Source organism: Caenorhabditis briggsae (genome assembly GCF_000004555.2).
Source record: "Caenorhabditis briggsae complete genome, chrV, whole genome shotgun sequence".
Taxonomy (NCBI): Eukaryota; Metazoa; Nematoda; class Chromadorea; order Rhabditida; family Rhabditidae; genus Caenorhabditis; species Caenorhabditis briggsae.
The window spans coordinates 7,744,802-7,768,847 of NC_013488.2; the positions used below are offsets into that span (position 1 = coordinate 7,744,802).

The 24,046-nt window shown below is 38.2% G+C and overlaps 8 protein-coding genes and 1 non-coding gene across 9 annotated transcripts in view; 5 read left to right on the forward strand and 4 right to left on the reverse strand.

Moving 5' to 3' along the window:
* The window catches only part of Cbr-ugt-51, a gene marked incomplete at both ends in the record, with an annotated part of 8,476 nt that extends 4,956 nt beyond the window's left edge, over positions 1-3,520 (forward strand). Inside the window, 4 exons of the mRNA XM_002636345.1 lie at positions 2,387-2,905; positions 2,957-3,082; positions 3,155-3,248; positions 3,298-3,520. Coding sequence (XP_002636391.1) covers positions 2,387-2,905; positions 2,957-3,082; positions 3,155-3,248; positions 3,298-3,520 — 962 coding nt within the window. The remainder of the gene's footprint in view (positions 1-2,386; positions 2,906-2,956; positions 3,083-3,154; positions 3,249-3,297) is intronic.
* Positions 3,521-6,266: 2,746 nt separating this feature from the next.
* On the forward strand, positions 6,267-6,660 carry CBG08693 (the record flags this gene model as incomplete). Its single annotated transcript, XM_002636344.2, has 2 exons — positions 6,267-6,374; positions 6,421-6,660. The coding sequence occupies 2 exons, from the start codon at positions 6,267-6,269 to the stop codon at positions 6,658-6,660; spliced, it is 348 nt and encodes a 115-aa protein (XP_002636390.2).
* Positions 6,661-8,604: 1,944 nt separating this feature from the next.
* Positions 8,605-9,885, forward strand: Cbr-srt-64 (the record flags this gene model as incomplete). Its single annotated transcript, XM_002636343.1, has 7 exons — positions 8,605-8,712; positions 8,758-8,913; positions 8,963-9,088; positions 9,139-9,348; positions 9,392-9,509; positions 9,617-9,716; positions 9,762-9,885. 7 exons carry the CDS (start codon positions 8,605-8,607, stop codon positions 9,883-9,885), a joined length of 942 nt encoding a protein of 313 aa, XP_002636389.1.
* Positions 9,886-10,320: 435 nt separating this feature from the next.
* Positions 10,321-11,346, forward strand: CBG08691 (the record flags this gene model as incomplete). Its single annotated transcript, XM_002636342.1, has 2 exons — positions 10,321-10,545; positions 10,591-11,346. The coding sequence occupies 2 exons, from the start codon at positions 10,321-10,323 to the stop codon at positions 11,344-11,346; spliced, it is 981 nt and encodes a 326-aa protein (XP_002636388.1).
* Positions 11,347-12,442: 1,096 nt separating this feature from the next.
* Positions 12,443-13,786, reverse strand: Cbr-abu-7 (the record flags this gene model as incomplete). The annotated part of the gene is made up of 2 exons (XM_002636341.1): positions 12,443-13,516; positions 13,562-13,786. The coding sequence occupies 2 exons, from the start codon at positions 13,784-13,786 to the stop codon at positions 12,443-12,445; spliced, it is 1,299 nt and encodes a 432-aa protein (XP_002636387.1).
* A 2,278-nt stretch (positions 13,787-16,064) lies between these two features.
* On the reverse strand, positions 16,065-17,261 carry Cbr-abu-6 (the record flags this gene model as incomplete). Its single annotated transcript, XM_002636340.1, has 2 exons — positions 16,065-16,991; positions 17,037-17,261. The coding sequence occupies 2 exons, from the start codon at positions 17,259-17,261 to the stop codon at positions 16,065-16,067; spliced, it is 1,152 nt and encodes a 383-aa protein (XP_002636386.1).
* Positions 17,262-18,070: 809 nt separating this feature from the next.
* Cbr-srx-38 lies at positions 18,071-22,120 on the forward strand (the record flags this gene model as incomplete). The annotated part of the gene is made up of 11 exons (XM_002636339.1): positions 18,071-18,186; positions 18,234-18,457; positions 18,960-19,171; positions 19,218-19,348; positions 19,397-19,466; positions 21,053-21,213; positions 21,258-21,404; positions 21,457-21,533; positions 21,581-21,792; positions 21,839-21,969; positions 22,021-22,120. 11 exons carry the CDS (start codon positions 18,071-18,073, stop codon positions 22,118-22,120), a joined length of 1,581 nt encoding a protein of 526 aa, XP_002636385.1.
* Positions 19,682-19,763, reverse strand: CBG28479. The gene has a single exon. It is a non-coding gene (tRNA).
* Positions 22,121-22,433: 313 nt separating the features above from the next.
* Positions 22,434-23,618, reverse strand: Cbr-srh-130 (the record flags this gene model as incomplete). The annotated part of the gene is made up of 4 exons (XM_002636338.2): positions 22,434-22,660; positions 22,705-23,008; positions 23,059-23,398; positions 23,446-23,618. 4 exons carry the CDS (start codon positions 23,616-23,618, stop codon positions 22,434-22,436), a joined length of 1,044 nt encoding a protein of 347 aa, XP_002636384.2.
* Between the last annotated feature and the right edge of the window lie 428 nt (positions 23,619-24,046).

Below are 24,046 nucleotides of genomic sequence, written 5' to 3' on the forward strand. Positions count from 1 at the left end.
TATCAAAAAGAATGGCTTTCAGTCCCTTCTCAATGCTATATTCACTTAGTTTTGTCTTGTTCAATAGGTATGTGGTTCCTCGAGCGACTCATAAAAAAGTGGACGACACTGTCCTCTTAACCACCAATGTGGTGAAATCCTAGTTTCTCTTTAGGATTGATATTTTTGACCAACTAAATTAGAAATGGTAGAACTTGACGAGCACTACAAAATGATACTATTTGAGACACTGTATCATAGTTGTGAACAAAGTTACAAGCCAAAAAGCTGCAAATGCGGGCCAGGCTGGGCCGGTTTTTTCGGCCCATTTGGTCTGTAACTTTGTTCTCAAACATGACACAGTGTACCAAATAGTATCATTTTGTAGTGCTCGTCAAGTTCTACCATTTCTAATTTAGTTGGTCAAAAATATCAATCCTAAAAGAAACTATGACAGGGCCCGCCACGGCCCGCTTTGGGCCCGTCCGCAAGTATGCTTAATTTTTAGATCTTGTACCAGAAGAGTACTGTGGATGATGACCGTGCTCTTGTTTTTCATTCGTCTCTTATTTTTCTCTTAGAGGAAAGAGCTACAACGGAAACTTACAGTTAAATCAATTTTACTGAACTCACAAGTTTCATACAGTTTCAGGGTGAATACAAAATGTAGAGCGTTTATTATTCTGGACGAAGAGCTGTTGAAGGAACACGTATGTGACAGTATCGGAAGGTCCCACAACGACAACTAATTTCAAAACTTGTTTATTTTCAGGATGTTTTTTTCTCGTTTTCCGTGCGTTTTCAGCCAATCCTTTCACTGATACAAACTTTTATGTTGCGAATTTCTGGAGGAAAAAAACAGAAAAACGACAAAATGCTGTGAAAAATGAGAAAATATATCCGGGAAATAATCATATTCTTACTAGTTAGGTTACGGTAGTAGGCATCTTTGTGGGATCTTACTTCACCAGTGGTTCTTTAACACAGCCTGAGACGGGAGAAATAAATAGCATTTGAAATCAACAGAAACATAAAACAGTAAGAAAGAGCTCAATAATTATAAATTTATTGATATATGTTCAAAAACGAGAATCGACGGTTTTTGGCTTGAGCTGGAAACGGAGAAGACTTCAGTGAATGTGGAGCTATCTGAAAAGAGAACGGTGTTAATACAAAGAAGGTTGTGGATGACAAGAAACATCCAAAAGTTTGCAAAAGATGATGAGAGGTAGCAGAGGAAGAGAGTGTAGCAGATTGGGAGATGCAGAGAAGAAGATTACAGATAAAAGTAAGTCATACCGGAGCGATGCACAGATATTTAAAAAACATCTAGGATCTTTCTCAAAATAAAACTCTTCCTCAAATTCAAACACCTCTCCCTCGATTATCCAAAAAAAATTTTCAATCAACTTTTTCGACCCTGATAAGCATGATCTGTTAAATTCACATTTATTCTGTTTGTAACCATCTGATGGAGTGAAATCATACAATTTTTTTCAACATTTTTAACTGGAAAAACAATCATGAACATTTCAAACCATTTCAAGGACTCTTTTCAAGTTTACCGACCGCAACATACTTTTGAACACTGTTGATCTTTAAACCATCAATTGTTATGACAGGCATTCATCAATAACAAGTTGTGAGTATTTATTTTTAAGTTTTGACCCACAAAAGCAGTCATTGCAGACATCTCTTATCAATTCACTTTTTTTTGAGAATCATGTTCAAATTATTCAAAATTTTGTTCTTTATTCTATGCATCCCACATGGAATCTTTTCATTGAGAGTTCTGTTTTACACTACGGTCTATGGAAAAAGCCATTTGGACTTCGCGGATTCATTGATCAATGTTTTAGTAGAGAAAGGCCATACTGTGGTGAGATAGTGAACGAACAATTCAAACTAAAATGTTCTTAGGATCTTGTAATATAAGGATCAATGACATGGTGATCGGAAACGGCGGAAATCGAGCAGAACGAATCTATTCGATAGATATGAAAAATGGAACTGGATGGGCGAAACGGCCACATCTACAAGACCCATTCAAGGAGCTGGAGTTTTATTATGGAAACTTCAGAGAATGGAATCAAATCGGACATGATATTTGTGAACGTAAGAAAGAAAACAATTGAGAAAAAAAAAATACAGGAATTCCAGACAGCGTCAACGACGACCATCTTCTAGACTTCATAGCTTCAAAAAAATACGATATCGCTATAACCTCTGACTTTGATTTTTGTGCTCTTGGAATCATCTCTCTGTTCAATATACCAGCTCGAGCCACTTCTAATCCTTGTCCAATCACTTCCCTACAAACCATAGTAATTGGAATTCCAAATCCCCCGTCTACAACAATCCGTGAGTTTTGATTTCATATCCTTCAAATCAAAAGTTCCAGCTTCAGCACTATTTCAACCAGCTGATATCACAACTCTTTATGGGAAATTCTGGAATGTTATCAACTGGGCTTATCTTCATTTTATACAGATTCCGGAGATTAAGGCTACACAAGAGCAAATTTTTCGAAAACGTTTTGGAAAAAAGTTCAGCATTGATAGGGCTCTATCGAAAATCGATTTGAGTTTTATAAACTCGAATGAAATAATGGAGAAACCAAGACCTCTTCATCACAGATTCCAACTCATTGGTGGAATAAATCTTCGGTCTCCAAAACCATTGAATGAGAATTTGGAATCTATTTTGTCAAAATCTCGCAACGGAACAATTCTATTCAGTTTTGGAACACAAGTTGCTGGTGATGTATATCCAAGATATGCGGTCAAAAATTTTGTGAAGGTTTTCAAAAAGTTCCCAGGATACACATTCCTTTGGAAGTATGAGATAAAACATGGCGAGGAGAGAATGTTTGAGGAAGCTAAGAACGTTGTTGTAATGGATTGGCTACCACAAACAGATTTACTGAGTAAGTGATTCACAAAATTTCACTGATGATCATCTTAGCAGCAAGTTTCAGATGATGCACGTGTCGTGGGATTCATATCCCATCTTGGTCTAAACTCCTTTAATGAAGTATCGTATGCTGGCAAACCGATCATTTCGATTCCTCTTTTTGCTGATCAGCCTCATAACACTGATAACGGTGAGTTCAAAAACCTGATTGAGGGTGTTTTCAACTCAAAGTTTGAGTCTCAAACTTACTTCCTGTTTTCAGGTGTGCACCGAGGAACAACAGTCCGACTGGACAAGACTCAATTAACCGAGGAAAGCATTGAAAAGGCATTGAGAGCCATTCTGTTTGATTCGAGGTAATCCGTTCTTTTGATCTTCTCAATTTCATTTTTATATTCTTCTCAGCTATCGCCGCAACGCAAAAATGCTCCAAAAGATGCTCAATGAGAAGCCGGAGACTCCCAAAGAGAGGTTCACGAAATGGGTTGAGTTCGCTGCTGCTAACCCAGGACTTCACAAAGTCTTCAAACTTCCTGGCGTCGAAATGGGAATGTTGGAATATTTTTGTATTGATGCAATTCTTTATGTGATGGCACTTTTCTTGGTTTACTCTTTGCTTATGTTTATTTTGTTCAGAAGGCTTTATAGTCTGCTCCGGAAGAAATTTGAATTGATGATAATCAAGAAAATAAAGATAAACTAATATCGTAGAACCTGTAATAGAAGGCCGACCACACTGTAAAGTTTGAGCTCAACTATCTCAATTCAAAAAATTGGATATCAAAAAATATATAAAAATGCAAGATACCAAAAATGTGTCAACGAACAAAATACTTATGATAATATGATAAAAAATTATCTGTTAACATTTTTTTATATCTTTGACAAAAAGCAAGATAAATTGGCTCAATGTTAAAAGTTAGGAGACCTTCTATTACATGCTTTAAAATTTTTCGTCCAGATTTAGGCAGTTCATCAATTTTTTATTCGTCAGGTTTTTTTCCCAGAAACTACATTAAATTTTGATGTTTAGATGTTTCTGCCGCTGTTTTCGACTTATGGGGGTACGACGAATTCGAACGTTTTCAAAATCGAACAGACCTAAAATCGAACTGATTCAATTCAGAACAGTCCTTTTCTCGCACACGTACCAGAACAGAACGCGGACAGAATCGAACTGTTACAAGTTCGAACTGGTAAGGGGTCGAACAGTCCCAAATTGGAACTCTGTTTTGTGTGTGCTTTCATGCGCGCTCTGTTGCAGGCAGCGTTCCAATTTGGGACAGGTCTGTTCGATTTTGAAAACGTTCGAATTCGTCGTACCCCCCGACATAGATTTACTTTATTTTCCGAAAAATTGCTTGAACGATCTATAATGAAAATTTCAAGCAATATATAGAATCTCGTTATGCAGCAAGCCAGACTCTAAACGACATTAATGTAACTAATCTTATTTGATTGCGAGCAATAACAGCATCACTAATATTACCTCGGTTCTTTCTTGCCCCATGGAATTTAGTCAAGAATTCGAAGAAGTTGTGTAAGCTGTGTTATAACTTTTCTTCAAACAGACGGGATGTATCTTTGAAATCAAACATGTCTGATTCCAACTATGGTATCTTTGAAATCAAGTCAAACAAAGGACATGTAATAATTGGGGCAATCTATAGTGTCTTATCGATTTTAGTATTTCCTGTATACATTCCCGTTATCTATATGAGTTAAACATTACTTTCTGAAGATATCGGAGATGTTTCAGACATTACGGTCAATAAAAAAGCTGAATAAGAGTATATCCTACAAACTTACGAACATGCTTAATCTATGCGATATTATACAATCTGCCGTTCAGGCCTCCGCAGGAATCTATATAATTTTCCCATTTCTAGCTAAAAAAGTTGACCCGCTCGTTAGAGTGAGCATCTGTTTTTCAAGTTTTAAGTATTTCTAAAGTCTGTTTTCAGATTATGGGATATACAGCGAATACGACATGGATGGCATCTTTTGTCATCATTGCAGTTTTGTCTATAACCCGCCTTGCTGTAACATTTTTTCATAACAAAGCCTGGCAGTACGACACGAGTGTGGTGTTTACAGATATTCTGACTCCTTTGGAGCTTTACGTTGCTTTTCCAATTATGCTTCTTAATTTTGGATCATATTTATTGATTCTGGGAAAAATCTATAGGTGAACGAAGTTTACAAGTTTTTGTTTTTGTTCTAATGCAGCATGCTTTAGACAAAAACGCACAATCTCAAAACTTAATTTCTCCCCTGATGGAAATAGGAATTCTTCCACAAGCATTTGTACTTACGTTATACATGGCTATTATGATGGCTCTCTGGCATAATGCAGGTAGCCGAAAACAAGAAAAAAACGGTTGTAATTTATGAACACTTTCAGAATCTTGTTTTAGAATGACCGACATCACTTTGGATGTGCTCAACGGTTTCTGGGTTTGCTTTTCCACACCTGAACGCATTTCTTCTCGTTGCCACAAATAGGTTTGCGTTTGCAGATTAGAATTTGAAGATTTAAAATTTTTCAGAAGTGTTCGATATCGATTACTGACGATTTTCCGTAAATCCCCATCGGTTACAATAGTTGGAGCTTCATCATCAACAAAAGATTCAGGCAACAGGAGGAGATCAACTGCTGTGATCATATGATTGTGCTACATCAAAATTCACTGGATGGCCTCATAACAAAGAATTATAGAGCAATTATTGAGACACGATTTCACGAATGAAGTCTTTAAGAAATTTTTTCATCGATTTGAACAGTTCTAAAAAATGATTTTGAGTTATCTGAATTTTCATTTGATGTCCATACAAAAGACCACAGCAACGTCATGCCATTTTTATTGTTGGAGTTCCGCAGTTTCTGTAAACTTCGGTGTGTTGATAGAATTTGTCACTCTTAGTTTTAAATACTGCACAATATTTTGTTAATTATTATCGAAAAAGTTAAAATTCTTGTCACATTTTTTTCCCTTTGAATACAACAATTTTTGTGACCAACGAAGTTGGTAGAAAACTTAAAGATCTCACCTCGTGTGTTGAAAATCCTTGTCAAGTTTTCTAGATTGGTAATTATCTGGTTCAAATGTTTCGAAATTCGTCATGTGTATTCTTGCTCCAAAAAAGTTGTTAGGTGTAATTATTGACGAAATCGGCAAGAAAAGTGTAGTTTCGTACTTAAATACACGATTTTCATGTTAGCTTGATCAAAACCCAACGATTTATATTTTCAAAAGATTATTGAAACAAAAACAGTTGAATTCCACAACAAACGCTTTATTTGTTGGACTTCATGGGTCTAGGCCAATTTTATGACATACTGGGAGATTCGGAATCTGACGAATTCAGAAAAAATGTCTCAAAATTCTGTTCTTAACCCTGATCGAGAATTACTAGTGATTGGAATCATCTATACCGTACTCTCGGCTATAGTGTTCCCAGTCTATGTACTAATAATTCATGTAAGTCTTTAAAAAAAACATTTCGAACTTAAATCTGTGATCTTAGGCTCTTCATTCAAGACACGATCTTCGCGAGAATATATCTTACAAACTGATAAATCTGCTCAACTATTGCGATGTGTCTCAAGCCTTCTGCCATTTACTAACTGGAATTTTTCTGATTTTTCCGGTGTTCATTTCAAAAGTCGATTTCTTTGTTAGAGTAAGTTTAAAGGTGGAGGGACATGAAAAAATAATGTTCTCGATATTCCGTTCAAAGATGCCTCTCGAGGAGTTGAACTTGTGAGGGCGATGATTGAGGGTGCGGCGCCGCTACCGACTGAGCCACGCGGGCAAAGAGAAAGCCGATTGCATACATAAAGGCGAGGACGACAGCTGTACGCAGAGTGACATTAAGCGTTGTACACCGTGACGGTAGAATGCATACTCTAGCTACAAAAAAACTACGAAAAATCTCCCGTCCCCCCACCTTTAAAGTAGTATGAGATACTTTTACCATGCAAGTAACAGATTGTGGGATGCACGCCAATACTCTTTGGCTAGCAACGTTTGCCATTATGACTATTTTATCGAGCACAAGAATCGGAATAGCTTTCTTCAAAATAAAACACAACAAGTGGTCGCCATGGATGATCGTGAGTTTTCCGATTTGTTCTTGTTTTCAGTGACCCAATTTCAGATATCTCTTGTAATCGGCGCTGTCTATATTTTCTTGGTCTGGGCAATCGGTTGTATTACTCAAAATTTCATGCTGACCGGTCCGAATTGGTCTTACGATATGACCGTAAAGTTTGCTGAAACTTTCGCTAATCTAGAACTTGTGCTATGTTTCCCCACTCTGATGCTCAGTTTTTGCTCTTATATTTTGATTATCTACAGCGTTTACAAGGTAACATTTGTCGAATTCAGAATTTAGTCCAAAATAGATATTTAGAAAAGGCGTGTGTCTCCAACGTTGTCTTCCTCTCTACGAATAGAAATCGGAATTCTTATCCAGGCAACGATTCTCACGACTTACATGGCTATTTTGATTACTTTTTGGCATAATGCAGGTGTGTAAAAGTTCATTATTTTAGTACGCCGGTCTCAGCGAATCACAAATCACAAATCACAGTTTCAAGTACAGTAGCCTCAATAAAAATTTTTTCAGAGTCTTGGTTCAAAATGACCAATTTCACTTTGGCATCTTTCAATTGCGCCTGGATCTTGTTTTCTCATCTTAATTCTTTTCTGCTCATCGCCACAAACCAGTTGGGATTTATTTTTCAAGTTCTCTTATCAAACGTTTCTCATTTCAGAGGGGTTCGAAATCAGATTCTTAAGTCTTTTTGCAAATCAGAACGGTCTTCCATACTTGCTCCTTTGCCACACGTGAGCTCTTGACGATTCTGGTGGAACCTCGAAGCAATCCATGATTCCTTATCTGACACATATTCCGACTTTAATCATGAATTTTAGGCAATTGACCCTATAACATAGAAATTCCATTTAGTCATTTTCTTTCACAGCCAGATTTTTTGTTATATTTTTCGATGTTGATTTTCAATTTCACCTCGTATCTCTTCATTCTGAGAAACATAAATAGTGTAAGATTTTCTGAGATGTAATCAACAACAAGCTATCTAATATTCCGAGAAGAAGAACAGTTCCCAATACTGAAAATCGAGTTCATTGTTCGGTTTACCAGAACGAATGCTTGAAATGACGATGTCATATTAGTCGATTCGTTTTTCTTGACTGCGCAACCTAGAAATTCACAGAAGAGTCAATAATAATGAATTGAAATGCCGTCGTTGAAGAAATAAGTTCACATATAAATTTCTCAAAAGAGTCCTAACGTTACAGGGAATACTAGAAATAATTTCGAGGTCCTCAGAAGCTTCAGAACCAGATGGAACAAGCTCTAAAGTTATTCATCGCATCTCTCAAAAGCTTCGAAGTTTTGAGTATTTCTTCAAGTTCTCAGATATTCAAATTTTTGACAGAGACGATGACACATATTTCTGAAAACGGACGACATATCACTAATGGTGTCCCTTTTGAAAGTTGTGTTTTCTCACGGAAGATTTTTCAGACTAAAGTCCGAAGAGTCCTTTGTGACTTTGTGAGACTTTCTCCTAGATTTTCCCATATCCATTTGATCTCAAATCACGAGACACGCCTCACTTGAGAAATACAGCAGTTTTTTTTGGCATTCCTTGGGTTTTCGAATCTGACGAGTCCAAAAAAAATGCCTCAAGATTCTGTTATTAACCCTGATCGAGAATTACTCGTGATTGGAATCATCTATACCGTACTCTCGGCTATAGTGTTCCCAGTCTATGTACTAATAATTCATGTAAGTCTTAAAAAAAACAATTCGAACTTAAATCTGTGATCTTAGGCTCTTCATTCAAGACACGATCTTCGCGAGAATATATCTTACAAACTGATAAATCTGCTCAACTATTGCGATGTGTCTCAAGCCTTCTGCCATTTCCTAACTGGAATTTTTCTGATTTTTCCGGTGTTCATTTCAAAAGTCGATTTCTTTGTTAGAGTGAGTTTGAAGTACATAGTTTGAGATATTCTTAAAGTGCAAGTGACAGATTGTTGGATGCACAGCTAACACTCTTTGGCTAGCAACGTTTGTGATTATGGCTATTTTATCGACCACGAGAATCGGAATCGCTTTCTTTAAAACCAAACCAACCAAATGGTCGCCATGGATGATTGTAAGTCTTCCGTTGTGTTATCACTAAATTTTTCAGTTATCTAACTTTAGATTTCTCTTGTAATCGGTTGTGTCTATATCTTTCTGGTATGGGTCATCGGTTGTATTACTCAGAACTTCATGTTGACTGGTCCCAATTGGTCTTACGACATGACCGTAAAATTCGCTGAGCTTTTTGCTGACCTAGAACTTGCCCTATGCTTCCCAACTCTTATGCTCAGTTTCTGTTCTTATATTTTGATTATCTACAGTATCTACAAGGTAAAATTTATCGAATCCAGCCTATTTTAAACTAGATATTCAGAAAAGGCGTGTGTCGCAAACATTGTCGTCCTCTCTACGGACAGAAATAGGAATTCTTGTCCAGGCAACGATTCTCACGACTTACATGGCTCTTTTGATTACTTTTTGGCACAATGCAGGTGTGTGAAAAATGTATTGTTTATTTTGGTACATAGTGCCACCCTCAGAACATCAAAAATCACAAATGCATTTCTGTTACAGTAACCTCAAAACATTATATTTTCAGAATCTTGGTTCAAAATGACCAATTTCACTTTGGCAGCTCTAAATTGTGTATGGATCTTGTTTTCTCATCTCAACTCTGTTTTGCTCATCGCCACGAACAAGTGGGAATTTATTTCAAACTTCCTGATCCAACTTTTTCATTTCAGAGGAGTTCGAAATCAGATTCTCAAGATTTTCTGCAAATCAGAACGGTCTAGACATACTTCCAGACTTGCTCCTTTGTCACACGTGAGCTCTGCAATGATGGTGGAAACTCGAAGCAATGTATGATTCATTTTCTGACTCATATTCAGAGTTTGATTAAGAATTTTCTAAAATGAATTAATTCTCCTACATTGGGTTTTGATCATACTGAACGAGAACTGTAGTTGCTCTAAAGCACAATGATCAATTATTTTCTAACCAAGCTCTATTAATATTTGCATCAAAAATTGTCTCGGCGCACAGACAATGACACCACTATTGACGGAAACTGCAGAAAATTGCATGCCAAAGACCTCATTCTCGTTTACTCAAGTGTTTTAAAAGTTTTCCATTATGCTCTGCACCAGTACTGAACGCTGCTTTTTTTTACAAAGGAATGTTTACTCGCGCATGCGGAAAAAGAGTGCGGAAGACATTAGAGCGCAAGAGACAATTTGGTATAAAAGAGAACTTCGGAGTCTTCTTATCATCCGACTTTCTTCGGTTCGAGCTATTTCTGAAATGCGCTTTACTTCACTCGCCGTTGCCTTCCTTGCATGTGCCTTCGTGGTATCTGGAAGTGTGATCCGTGAAAAGAGACAGTGTGGATGTGCTAAGCCACAGCAGAGCCAGTGCTCATGCCAACAAGTTCAACAGACTCACTCTTGCTCATGCCAATCTGCTCCAGTCCAACAACAAGCCCCATCCTGCTCTTGCGCTCAGCCACAACAAACCCAAACTGTTCAGGTAAAATTTTATCATTGTGATTTAGTTTTCAAAGTCGTATTTTAGGTTCAAGCTACTCAATGCGCTCCAGCCTGCCGACAGAGCTGCACACAACAGTGCCAGTCCTCCCCATCGGTGTCCCAATGCCAACCACAATGCCAACAACAATGCAATGTTGCCTGTGATGCTCCATCCACCACCACCCAAGCTCCACAAGTGATCCAAATCCAACTCGAGATCCAACAAGCTCAAGCTCAATGCCAGCCACAATGCCAACAACAGTGCCAGTCATCGTGTGTCCAACAACAACAATCATCCAACCAATGCGACTCTGCCTGTAACACCCAATGCTCCAACATCTGCCAACAAACCGCCCAGGCCACCCAACAAGTCGTCTACAACACCAACCAAAACACCAACACCCAGATGTATGATCCATACAACAACCAAGGATCCAACAACTGCGCTCCAGCTTGCCAGCCAGCCTGTGATAACTCCTGCACTCAACAAGCTCAACCAATGTACCAACCATACGAAACCACAACTGGAGCTCCAGCCCAAGTCATCCAAATTGTTCTCCAAACCTCTGTTGCGCAATCTGCCCAATGTGCTCCACAATGCGAACAGTCCTGCCAGCAGCAATGTGTTCAACAACAACAGCCAGCTGCTCAATGCCAGACTGCCTGCCAGTCTTCCTGCTCCAACTCCTGCCAAGCTGCTCAACCAGCCACCCAAGCCTGCCAACAGACCCAACAGAACTCGTGCTCCTGCCAAGCCAACTACTCTCCATGCGGAAATGGACAATGCTGCCGCAGAAAGTAAATTAATTTGCTATTACTTTGACATTTTTGTATATGCCGAAACCATTCAGTTTCAATAAATGCCTTACTGTTCTACTTGTTTTATGTTTTTCCATTAAAAGTGATTTTTTGAAAGTCTTTTTTCACTCCTAAATCCAATAGTAGTTATTCCAGAACCTGAATCAGCATACTGTCTGTGAAATCATCTCTCTTCGTAATCTAAAAATTACGAAGAGTATGTGAGCTCATCAATGAATCAAACTGTTGATTTGACCTTATCAGCTGTATTTGAGGAATAATCCGAGCGCAAAAAGGCACTTCGAGCGGCACATTGTCAAGTGATTTTCGCCCGAAGGAAGTAAACATTGTAAACAAAACTAGGAAAAAGATCAAAAAACTAACTAGGATGGAAGTCAACAAATTGGGCTTCCATAAACTCGAAGTGGAAATCATTTGAAATCTGATAGAAACATGAAAGGTGGTTATTTTTGTTGAATAAAACCTGAAACATGACACTTCACTGTTGATTTTTATGAGTGTTCTTATGAAGAATTTCGAAGCTGTATACGAAAAATCAAATGGATAGAAACAAAATAGAAACCTAGAATGAATCAGGATGCCGTTAGTATCAGCCGACCCTTCTATGGTTTTGAGGAACCTCCGGAAAGAGTTTTCGAAACTTTTGCATTACCCTAATACATTAAAGCAATACATACACTTTATTCTGGTTCCTTTTTTTGTGCTAGCTTCCTCTATTCGATTTTTACGTCAATTGGATTCGCTTGCATTTATCAGCTGTTAAAAGTTTCCGTCAGATGTTTTCTCGCATCTTTTTGATCTTTGCCCAATCGGCGGCACTGTTTTGAAGAGTGTGAACAAATAAAACCCACGCGAGAAAAATAATAGGTGGGGAGTTCCTTTTTATTGGAATTCTAGGAAATTGAAACCTGTTGAAATGTGCTTTGATTCGAAGTCATTTAGAGTTTAAAATGATTTATTAATGGAGTTCATGAAAAACAAGGAGGCAAAAACAATAAAGTTTGGGGTCGAAATATACAAAAAAGATTTGTTGAGCAGCGGGGTACCCATAAATCTTCGATCGATCGATTAGGTCCTTCTTACTTTCTGCGGCAGCATTGTCCATTTCCGCATGGAGAGTAGTTGGCTTGGCAGGAGCACGAGTTCTGTTGGGTCTGTTGGCAGGCCTGTGTAGCTGGTTGAGCAGCTTGGCAGGAGTTGGAGCAGGAAGACTGGCATGCAGTCTGGCATTGAGCAGCTGGCTGTTGTTGTTGGACACATTGCTGCTGGCAGGACTGTTCGCATTGTGAAGCACATTGAGCAGATTGAGCAACAGAGGTTTGGAGGACGATCTCAATGACTTGGGCTGGAGCTCCAGTGGTGGTTTCGTATGGTTGGTACATTGGTTGAGCTTGTTGAGTGCAGGAGTTGTCACAGGCTGGCTGGCAAGCTGGAGCGCAGTTGTTGGATCCTTGGTTGTTGTTGTATGGATCGTACATTGGGGCGGCGGTAGATTGAACCTGGTAGGTAGGCTGAGCCTGTTGTTGGTAGACTGGCTGAGCTTGTTGGGAAGTGCAGGAGTTGTCGCAGGCAGGCTGGCAAGCTGGATCACAGTTGTTGGATCCTTGGTTGTTGTATGGGTTGTACATCTGGGTGTTGGTGTTTTGGTTGTAGACGACTTGTTGAGTAGCCTGGGCAGTTTGTTGGCAGATGTTGTAGCATTGTGTGTTACAGGTAGAGTCGCATTGGTTGGATGGTTGTTGTTGTTGGACACATGATGACTGGCACTGTTGTTGGCATTGTGGCTGGCATTGGGCTTGAGCTTGTTGGATCTCGAGTTGGATTTGGATCACTTGTGGAGCCTGGGTGGTGGTGGATGGAGCATCACAAGCAACATTGCATTGCTGCTGGCATTGTGGTTGGCACTGAGCAGCTGGCTGTTGTTGCTGGGTACAGGTGGATTGACATTGTTGCTGGCACACTGGTTGGCACTGTTGGTACTGAACAACTGGAGCCTGGGTGGTGGTAGTGGTGGTTGGTGGGTTGTACATTGGAGCGCATTGGGTTTGGCATTGTTGTTGGCATTGTGGTTGGCATTGGGACACCGATGGGGTGGACTGGCACTGTTGTGTGCAGCTCTGTTGGCAGGCTGGAGCGCATTGAGTAGCTTGAACCTAAAATACGACTTGGAAAACTAAATCACAATGATAAAATTTTACCTGGATAGTTTGGGTTTGTTGTGGTTGAGCGCAAGAGCAGGATGGGGATTGTTGTTGGACTGGAGCAGATTGGCATGAGCAAGATTGAGTCTGTTGAACTTGTTGGCATGAGCACTGGCTCTGCTGTGGCTGAGCACATCCACACTGTCTCTTTTCACGGATCACACTTCCAGATACCACGAGGGTACATACAAGGAAGGCAACGGCGAGTGAAGTATAGCGCATTTTACAAATGGTTCGAACTGAAGAAAGTCGGATGGTAAAACAGTTTCATTCTTCGCTTTTATACTGTGCCAGGGATTCCCCTCTCATCCTCCCACCAGACCTATTACTTATTGATTTCCGCCCTTTCCGCTCTTTTTTCTATCTCCGCGTCTATGTCTCATGCCGGGCAAACTGTTTACCGCAGGAAAAAAAAGTGTTCGGATGGTGAGGCAAGCAGTTGAAAAAAAGGCGCAGTGAGCACTAGAATAAACTAGGAATGCTCTATTCAAATATTACAGAGTGTAAAGGGAAAATGGAAACTGGTAAGTTGAAAACTGGATATTTTATTTTTGATAATCGAATCGGTTTGACGGGTTAGTTATTTTAATTCCTTGTAGCTTCAAAGTATCCGGCCGTACCCCTGGAGCTTAACTTTGAAAGTACGTACATACATGTATTTTGGTTCACAGATTGGATAATAATAAAAGTTTTTTGAAATGTTTCATACTCTCTGATTTCTTACCATTCATTTTAAACTACTCATCCATCCTTCACATGAAGAGTTAGAACCGATTTTTAAAACCCAATCGCAGTGACCACAAAACTGTAATCTAGATGTTTGATAAGCCTTTTAGGTTTTTTAAAAAAGACAAAAAAGAAAATTAATGTCATCATCAAGATATATCCCAAACCTATTTAAGCCAGGGATCTGAGGCCGTTTTCGTGAAATTTACTTTTGTAAATCGTTTACTCTCAAAAAATCAACTGAATTATTTACCAAAAGGTAAATGGAAGCGTGAAAATGTATTGAAAATCTTTTTCCTATTTGTAAATAATTTTCCTGTTTTTTAGATAGGAAAACTACTTTGAAATAGATTTCCTCAATTACTATCAACTGAAATATGCTCATTTTTTGACACATTTCTTTAAATTCAATGCTCTATTCATTTATGTCATTTGCAACAAAAGACATAATTTTCGAGACGAACGAAACGAGATATCTGTTTAAAGTTAGATAATATTGATGTTACAATACTATTCTTCCATAAATAACTTTTTTGGAATGAAAAGTTTCCAAAAAGTGTTTGTAAACAGCAAACGAAATTGGTACCCCTATTTACCAAAAAGAGGAGTATTTATCAAAAAGTAAATGATTTTCCTTTAATTTTCACTTTTTTCAGTTGATTTTTTGAAAGTAAATTATTTACAAAAGTAAATTTCATGAATACGGCCTCTGGAGATGAGATTCTTGTTTTGCTAAAATAAACGTTGTTTTTTTTTTCTGTTTTTAATCGAAAATCTCACAAGTTCATTTTTCTGCGGAAGATTCATCCTGCGAACCGGAGCGACAAAGAAGATAACCGCAAAAACCACATAGATATTCATAAGATGATTGCGCAAGGAACACATTTCAGATGTTGGTGTTTTTCGATCCAAAAGAGTGATATTCAGAATTCCTTGCAATTCCAAAATTTGAAAATTACTTTTGTGTATGCTACTACTTTTGTTGGCTCTTTATGATTCAACGGGGGTCTTAAGAATAGCCCGAAGAATTAACGGAGCTCTCAAAAAGTTTCATGATCATGGTTGAGGATATCCCAAAATAAATCATAAAGTGATGTAGTTCCTTGCTGTCATTCATTTCATTCGATTTAATAATTCGGATCTATCAATTTTTTGAAATCAGTGTTTTTCTTCTTTCTAATTTTTGTAATATTTGTTGATTCCTCTCCAAGCTTTGTTGATCCACATTTGAAACAAAAAAATTATCATAAAGAAAAGCTTCAAGCTAATTTCGTGGCATTTTTTTTATGATACTGAATATCACTGCTCCATGGACCATTTGAGGCTGTTCTTCAAGGTGGAAGGGGAACAAACGAAACGGAATATTCTTTATAAAAGTTAAGTATGTCGCGGCGGAGTCTGTAAGAGTTCCAATCACCTCAATCTGAAAATCTCGGCTATTTATTTTTTTTCAGTCTCATTACATCAAATTGCAATCCCCATTGCTCATTTGAATGATCACAATAAAGTAAAAGTGAAAGGTTTCTGCTTTGTATTGTCTGAATTCTCAATGCCCGGGAATTATACAATCAAAATCATAGCGAACAAGAAATTTCCTCGTGGTTCTAACGAGATTCTCGTTTCCTATTTTCAATTTGAAAATGAAGAATTATTACAAGACGCTTTTCAGGGAAAACGACACGAACTAAAGAGAGAAGCAACTAAATTCAAATCGATTTATTGAAACTGAATGGTTTCGGTATATACAAAAATGTCAAAACAATAGCAAATTAATTTACTTTCTGCGGCAGCATTGTCCATTTCCGCATGGAGAGTAGTTGGCTTGGCAGGAGCACGAGTTCTGTTGGGTCTGTTGGCAGGCTTGGGTGGCTGGTTGAGCAGCTTGGCAGGAGTTGGAGCAGGAAGACTGGCAGGCAGTCTGGCATTGAGCAGCTGGCTGTTGTTGTTGGACACATTGCTGCTGGCAGGACTGTTCGCATTGTGGAGCACATTGGGCAGATTGAGCAACAGAGGTTTGGAGGACAATCTCGATGACTTGGGCCGGAGCTCCAGTGGTGGTTTCGTATGGTTGGTACATTGGTTGAGCTTGTTGAGTGCAGGAGTTATCACAGGCTGGCTGGCAAGCTGGAGCGCAGTTGTTGGATCCTTGGTTGTTGTATGGATCATACATCTGGGTGTTGGTGTTTTGGTTGGTATTGTAGACGACTTCTTGGGTGGCCTGGGCGGTTTGTTGGCAGATGTTGGAGCATTGTGTGTTACAGGCAGAGTCGCATTGGTTGGATGGTTGTTGTTGTTGGACACACGATGACTGGCACTGTTGTTGGCATTGTGGCTGGCATTGGGCTTGAGCTTGTTGGATCTCGAGTTGGATTTGGATCACTTGTGGAGCTTGGGTGGTGGTGGATGGAGCATCACAGGCAACATTGCATTGCTGCTGGCATTGTGGTTGGCATTGAGCGGCTGGCTGTTGTTGCTGGACACAGGTGGATTGACATTGTTGCTGGCACACTGGTTGGCACTGTTGGTACTGAACAACTGGAGCCTGGGTGGTGGTAGTGGTGGTTGGTGGGTTGTACATTGGAGCGCATTGGGTTTGGCATTGTTGTTGGCATTGTGGTTGGCATTGGGACACCGATGGGGAGGACTGGCACTGTTGTGTGCAGCTCTGTTGGCAGGCTGGAGCGCATTGAGTAGCTTGAACCTAAAATACGACTTTGAAAACTAAATCACAATGATAAAATTTTACCTGAACAGTTTGGGTTTGTTGTGGCTGAGCGCAAGAGCAGGATGGGGCTTGTTGTTGGACTGGAGCAGATTGGCACGAGCAAGATTGGGTCTGTTGAACTTGTTGGCATGAGCACTGGCTCTGCTGTGGCTGAGCACATCCACACTGTCTCTTTTCACGAATCACACTTCCAGATACCACGAGGGCACATGCAAGGAAGGCAACGGCGAGTGAAGTAAAGTGCATTTCACAAACAGTTCGAACCGAAGAAAGTCGGATAGTAAAACTACCTTCAACGACACTTTTATAGGAGTTTCCACGGTGCTCAGTAAACCGGTTCTTACTGATTCTCCTCCAGAAATCTCTAATACCCCACCCCTATTGCGCAAAAGCGTTCGTTTAGAGGTGCGTGCTCATTTTGCCGACAACCAAAAACTCCCAGCTCAAGAATAAATTGTAGTGTTGCGCAATCGGCATACAAAAACTCGCGCCGGCCTGTTTGAGTTTGCTCTATGACCTTGTTCTCGCTGAGGTTAACAGCTAGCAACCGGCTTTCGATAAGAGCAAATAAAGAATGGGTATCTATTTCCGGGGGAAATATTCCCAGAAACTTCTTGAGATAAGATAAATTTCAGCTGGAAAATGAGTCAACTAGCTATTTGTCACCAGGAAATATTCTCTCATAAAGAAACTCTGTGATGAAAGCCGTGAATGAAAGTCTTGATTGATTTTCAGAATTTGTCATTATGTGGGTTGTAAAAAACTGACTACAACGAACAAATAAAATTATCAGTCATAAGTATCAAAAGCCTGAACAAAAACCAGGTGTTGGATACTCAACGTATGTAATAACAAAAAGCAAAACGGATGTGGCATAATAGAGGTGTTCACTTGGTCTAGACCTTGAATCAGAAAAAAAAGTTCCGGGATGATTTCTGAAGCCGTTATTGCAGCTATCATGCTTATTGTAAGTTCCAAAATGAGTTCCAAAAAGAGCATACCTGTTATAGTGTTCATCCATTGGGTTTGTTATAAACTGGTCGGTTGTAATAATGATGACAAAAGTGACAAAACTCCAAAAACCATTTGCAATTCTTACTGTAGGTTTGGCAGTTGCCGATGGTGTGTTTTCAACATTGTATTTGTTTTATGCTACTCCAATGGTCTTTCTGTAAGTTTTAGATTCAAGATCTATGAGATAAATACAATCGTTTTAAGCCGGAACCAATTCATGACCACCTGGTCCCATGTATGCGGATATATCCTAATGATCTGTTATGATTCTTCCACTTGTTTTCATTTCTTGATATCTCTCAACCGTTTCTTAGCAGTTTATACACCTGTATTCTACCATCAAGTGTTCAGTATCAGATTTACAAAATATATTGTTCTTGGAACTTATCTTTTATCATTTTCGGTTATTACACTATTCTTTCAGATTTGTAAGTTTCAAGATTAGAATCAGGGATGTTCGGAACGAAATACGGAATTCCGAAAATTTCGAAAACTCCGGCCATTTTCGGAATGAAATTCTGACCGGAATAATTCCGAGGAAAAAATTCGGAATAAAATTCCGGTCGGAATATTTCCGAAAGATTTTTTCGGAATGAAATTCCGACCGGAATTTTTCCGAAGCATTTTTTTCGGAATCAAAATATTTTCGACTACGGGTATGCCAGAAAAAATTTACCTGCATGTCTCGAACAGAATTAATTTCGATATTTTTTTGCGCTGTCCAAATCTTTCATTCAATTTTCGAGAGATTCTTGCGTTTTTGTAATCGGAAAATAAAATATCCACTGTAAAATTCGAATTTTTAAAAATTCCGAAACTTCCGAAATTCCGAAATTTTTTAAATCGGAATTTTGCGAAAGTCCGAAATTCTGAAAAAGTACATTCCGAACACCCCTGAACAGAATTATACAAAACACAAGAAAATTCCAGTGGGATGTGAAAATTATTACAATCCCGAACTCCGCGCATTTCAATATTCCGATGAAGCGATTTGTAAATTCTATGGGGAATTTGGAGACTTTTATCAAGTATTCACATTGACACTTACCAGTACGATTTTGGATTTTCTAGCTATTTCAAAAGTCGTCAAAATCAGATCGGGTGCTGATAGAAACTCAAAAGAGTTAAATTTATTGAAACAGGTGGACTAAAATCGTTTCATTTTGTTCGACTGTTATAATATTTCAGTCCATAAGTCAAACACTTTTTGTATTGGTAACAGTTTGTTCCTTCACTTGGGGACTTCGTTTGTTTCCTGATCCAGACTACACATTTGTATTTTCATCTATTCTGTGGTCATCTGTACATTTTTTTGATGGGTAACTTCTTTAGTTTCAATTTTTCTTAATACCAATGACATGTTTCAGATTTTTCACAATAATTTTCAATTCTGATATTCGAAAGAAAGTTAAACCAGAAAATCTTTCAAAACTATTTGTTAGTGTTGGAAACAAAAACATCGGATGACGGATTGTTCTATTTTGGATTTATAAGATCAGAAATTAAAAAATAGGCTGACAAATAAAATAAAGGTTATCTTGATATTTCTATTCGGTTTGGATCCATTCGTCGCGATTGCTGGGGAAAAAAAAGAATTTCTCTCAAACCTCCAAATAAAATTCATTTGTTAGGGATACTAAAAAAAAAGAAATTGATGAGAGTGGGATTCGAACCCACGCCCCCGGAGGGACTGGTGCCTAAAACCAGCGCCTTAGACCACTCGGCCATCTCACCACGAAAGAAAGCGGCGATTCATTTGGTAATCAGGATACGGCACTTGATAGAAAGTATTGAAACATCGCAAATGTCCTTAATGTCTTCTCACGGTCCAAAATAAGTCTAAAAGTAACATGGAAAAACAATTTTTGCGGTCAAAAAGTTGTCTTTCTTTCTTTCCCAATTTCGAACATGAGCTATGTTTTTCTTATTCCGAATGCAGAAGATAAAGAATAGTCTCGTTTTTTTTTTGTTTTCAGAAATTTAAGTTGTTTATTTTGACCGTTTTTGAGATGCCACACTGTAATTATCGGCAATCGGAGTGCCATGTGGTTGACCTGCTGAGTCACTGGAGCAATATTTCGAAAATCCGCATGATTTATTTAACACCAATTTGCTGATGACGATTCGTCTGCTTTTTATTTTTCGTAAGAAAAATTATAGAAAAAGTTTTTCTGGATTTTTGACTTTGTCAGAATTGGGTCAAAATTAAATTTAGCGAGTACAAATAACAAGTTTATTTAATTGTCGCGGAGGAAGTAATCCAGGTGCATGTTTCTTTGATCACAGCAGGTCAAATATTTCCAATGTTACATTTTCTAACCTGCCTTATCCTCTAGCAATCCTCTAACAATCCTCTGTAAGAACAGTTCTGATGCCAGAAGTATGATGATTAAAATTAACAGATTTGTAAATGATAGTGATTTTCTATCAATCAGTGTACAGCGAGCCATAAAAATCGATATTTTCTGTGAAAAAGGCCCGCCTTTTCGCATATGACAGACTTGATGTTTTCACTATAAAAATGACCATGTCTCATCGCTATTTTTGATCATTAAAGTCCATCTCTGACTTACTGATCAAGCTCGAATAATCTTTTAATACTGATGTGAACCCAAATGGAAGTAATTTATTGTCCATCCTCACTTTTTTTTTATGTTTTGCTCCACTTTACAAACATATGTATAATGAAACCTGATTGTCCTTCAGATAATTCCTGTCAATCATCTAGACAGAAACCAATTACAGAGATCAAAAAACGAAAAGGATTTTGTGACGGAGACCCAGTCTTTTTATCAGATTCAATTGATGGAGTTAGGGGGCAAATTGGAAAACTGCTGATATTAAATACCTCCACCAACTCTGACTGAATTCCCGCTTTTTTCTTGCAATCCTGAATTTTTATTGCTCCGAATCAATCTTAATTTTTCTTAAGCAGATATGAACCGAGAATCGTGGATTGGGTTGTTGATGCTTTTTGTGGGTTGTGAAACAATTTTAAGTTTTTGAAGAAACTAAAATTTCAGTGCTCGTCTGTAGGATTCATCACAAACTGGATGATTGTGGTGCTCATTTATCAGACAACAAAACTAAAACAACCGTTTGCAATTCTTACTGTAGCCCTTGCAGTTATAGATGCCACATTTTCAACTCTCTACTTGTTTTATGCGACCCCAATGGTTTTGTTGTAAGCTCTTGTTTTTTGAAATCTCTATAGTAAGACTTTTTCAGCAACATTTCAATTCTCGAATCCTATTCTGCCGTATGTGGTTTTGTTTTGATGTTATGTTACAATGCCGGAACAATTATCCATTTTGTTATTTCCCTTAACCGATTTCTAGCTGTTTTCACGCCTATTTTGTATCATAAAATATTTAAGTAGGTCCTAAATCAAAAATCACATAGATGACCTATAAACAAATATTTTCAGTGTTTTGTTCACCAAGTACATCACTCTATGTGTTTTAATCTACACTTGCATTATTATCACCTTGTTTTTCGGAATACGTGAGTTTTCGATTTGATCTTTCGGAATCAACTCATCCGAGTTTCAGTGGGATGTGAAAACTACTACAATCCAGCAGTGGTTGCTTTTAGCTATTCAAGACAACCAATTTGTTCAGTTTTTGCATTTTACGGAGATTTTTGTGAGGTTCTTATTCTTACTGTAGTCGGTGCTGCTATGGATTTGATCACGATCTGGAAGGTTCTAAAAATGCGAATTAGAACAGAACGCGGCCAGAAAGATCTGAATTTTTTGAAACAAGTGAGCTTGAAATGAACTAAAAACTTCAAAATAAATACATTTCCAGTCTTTGAGCCAAACATTTTTCGTTCTCACAATTGTGGTCTGTTTCACATGGGGTCCAAAATTGACGACTGGAACCGATGTGACATTTTTGTTCTCTTCTATTCTTTGGTCTGCAGTTCATTGTTTTGACGGGTGAGGAGCGAATCGAAGCGTTTCTCATTATTTTAGTAAATCGGTTTTCAGAGTATTCACCCTAATTTTTAACGGAGAAGTTCGACAGAAACTGAAAACTGGATCTCAAGTTCGATCTTCTTTTGTCAGTGGGGCAAAAAGTTTCTTCTAGATTTGAAAGTTTTTTTTGTTAATTGTTATAATCTTATTTATTTTTCGAAATGAATATTTTTGAACAGAAATGGATTCAGTATTGAAAAAATCCAAGGCGTATTCTACTGATAGCCTTTATTCAAGATGTATCGCAAAACCTGTAATAGAAGGGTCCCCATATGTCATGTTAATGCTCAATTATCTCACTTCCTTTAAAAGATATCGAAAATGTGTCTACTGATAAAAACAACATTTCTGTTATTATGCCAAACATTTTTACAGTAACAACTTTCGTCTATCTTTGACAGGAACCGAGAAAAATTGGCTATAAGTTAAAAGTTAGGGCGCCCTTCTATTACAGGTTTTACGGTATGACTACTACTCAGCACTACAACAGTTCCATCTGGGTTAATTGAATTACTGTGTAACTTCTCATACAGATATTTGTAGCAGAACATTCCCAGAACAGCTTCTCGATATGGTTTGTGAACTGTGAGCATAACTGCACTTGATATTAATCCGTGCATTGCCATCATGTTTAGAGAAATATTGTTGAGTGCTGAAACTTTGATTTTTTGATTATATGAAGTTAAAGTTCCTTACCTTGATCAAAATATGATGCTACAAAAGCAAAAACGATATACCCAATTGGACAAATTACAACAGCTAGAGGAATTGAAATCTGGATAGTAAGAGCAATAAAAAAGTGAAGTTGAAGTTTATAAGTTTTCTGAGATTTCGCTTTTGTACTGGATAGATAAAGAACTATTCGGGTGAAAAAGTAAATACACTCTCCCGTGATTATAAAAGCAGCTGTACCAATTATCCAGGTAAGTAGAGTGATATCCAGAGCATAGACGAAGAAGTCAGGATGGTCAAATATTTCCTGGGGAACGCAAGGAAGCATCTGTAATCTGGTTTTAAAAAATTGGCAGAGACGTGCGAATTGAATCTTACAGCTCTGACATAAAATTTTCCAGTTATTTGCTCTGGAGGTGTAAAAGTTATAGGCAAAATGAAGACAAATGCGTAAATATAATGCCCAATCATATAGAAAAGTCGCTTCTTGACTTTCAGAATACTTGTACCTCTGCCCTTTACCAGAGCATTATATCGACTTTCAAAAAATCCCAAAATTGACACTCCTGCCAAACAAATCGCAGAAATGAACATGTATGCTTGCCATTTTACCGGGACACCTATGTAAGTGTACAGTCCCTGAGAATGTCCAGCAGCAGCAGGTAACAAAAAGAATTGAGTTGATAGAGCACTTAGAAATAAGTCTAGGTATGCTCCGCTGAAAATATGGATGACAAGAAATTGTAATAGACTGTACTCTCTTACCATATATGCATCGTGAACATCATCCATTTCACCGATTCCATTCTAGTCGGTGTTTTGAAAAGTACTACATATCCAGCCAACGAATGAATTGGTACTTCAATAATCGCCAACTTGTGAAGGATAGACGGTGCAAATGTTTCTTGCTCAAAAGTGGAATTCCTCCAGTTGCACATAAACACCACTAAACGAGAACTAACTGATTTATAAGTGAACTAAGTACGCAGGTTGATCATGTTACTTCACCTGTTTCCAGAATCATTGCATGAAATTCATAAGAAGCACGCAATGGACTCGGAAACCTAGAATAGATTGGTGAAGGTGGGACAGATGATTTTTTTGGATTTAGGGTATGTCTTCTGACGTAACGATGTATAATACTTAGTGTTCAGGTACTTCAGCTTAGCTTGCGTGGCTCAGTCGGTAGCGGCGCAGCACCTTCAATACTCGTCCCACAAGTTCAACCCCTCGAGCGTTTTTATGCTCCCCCCCCCCTCTCTTTAAAAAAATCAATACAATTTCGCTTTGCTTCTTCCTACTGTTTTTTTTCCTAATTCTAAATATTTCTTATCTTTTCTTAAGTTCTATTTCTGTACTTTTTTCA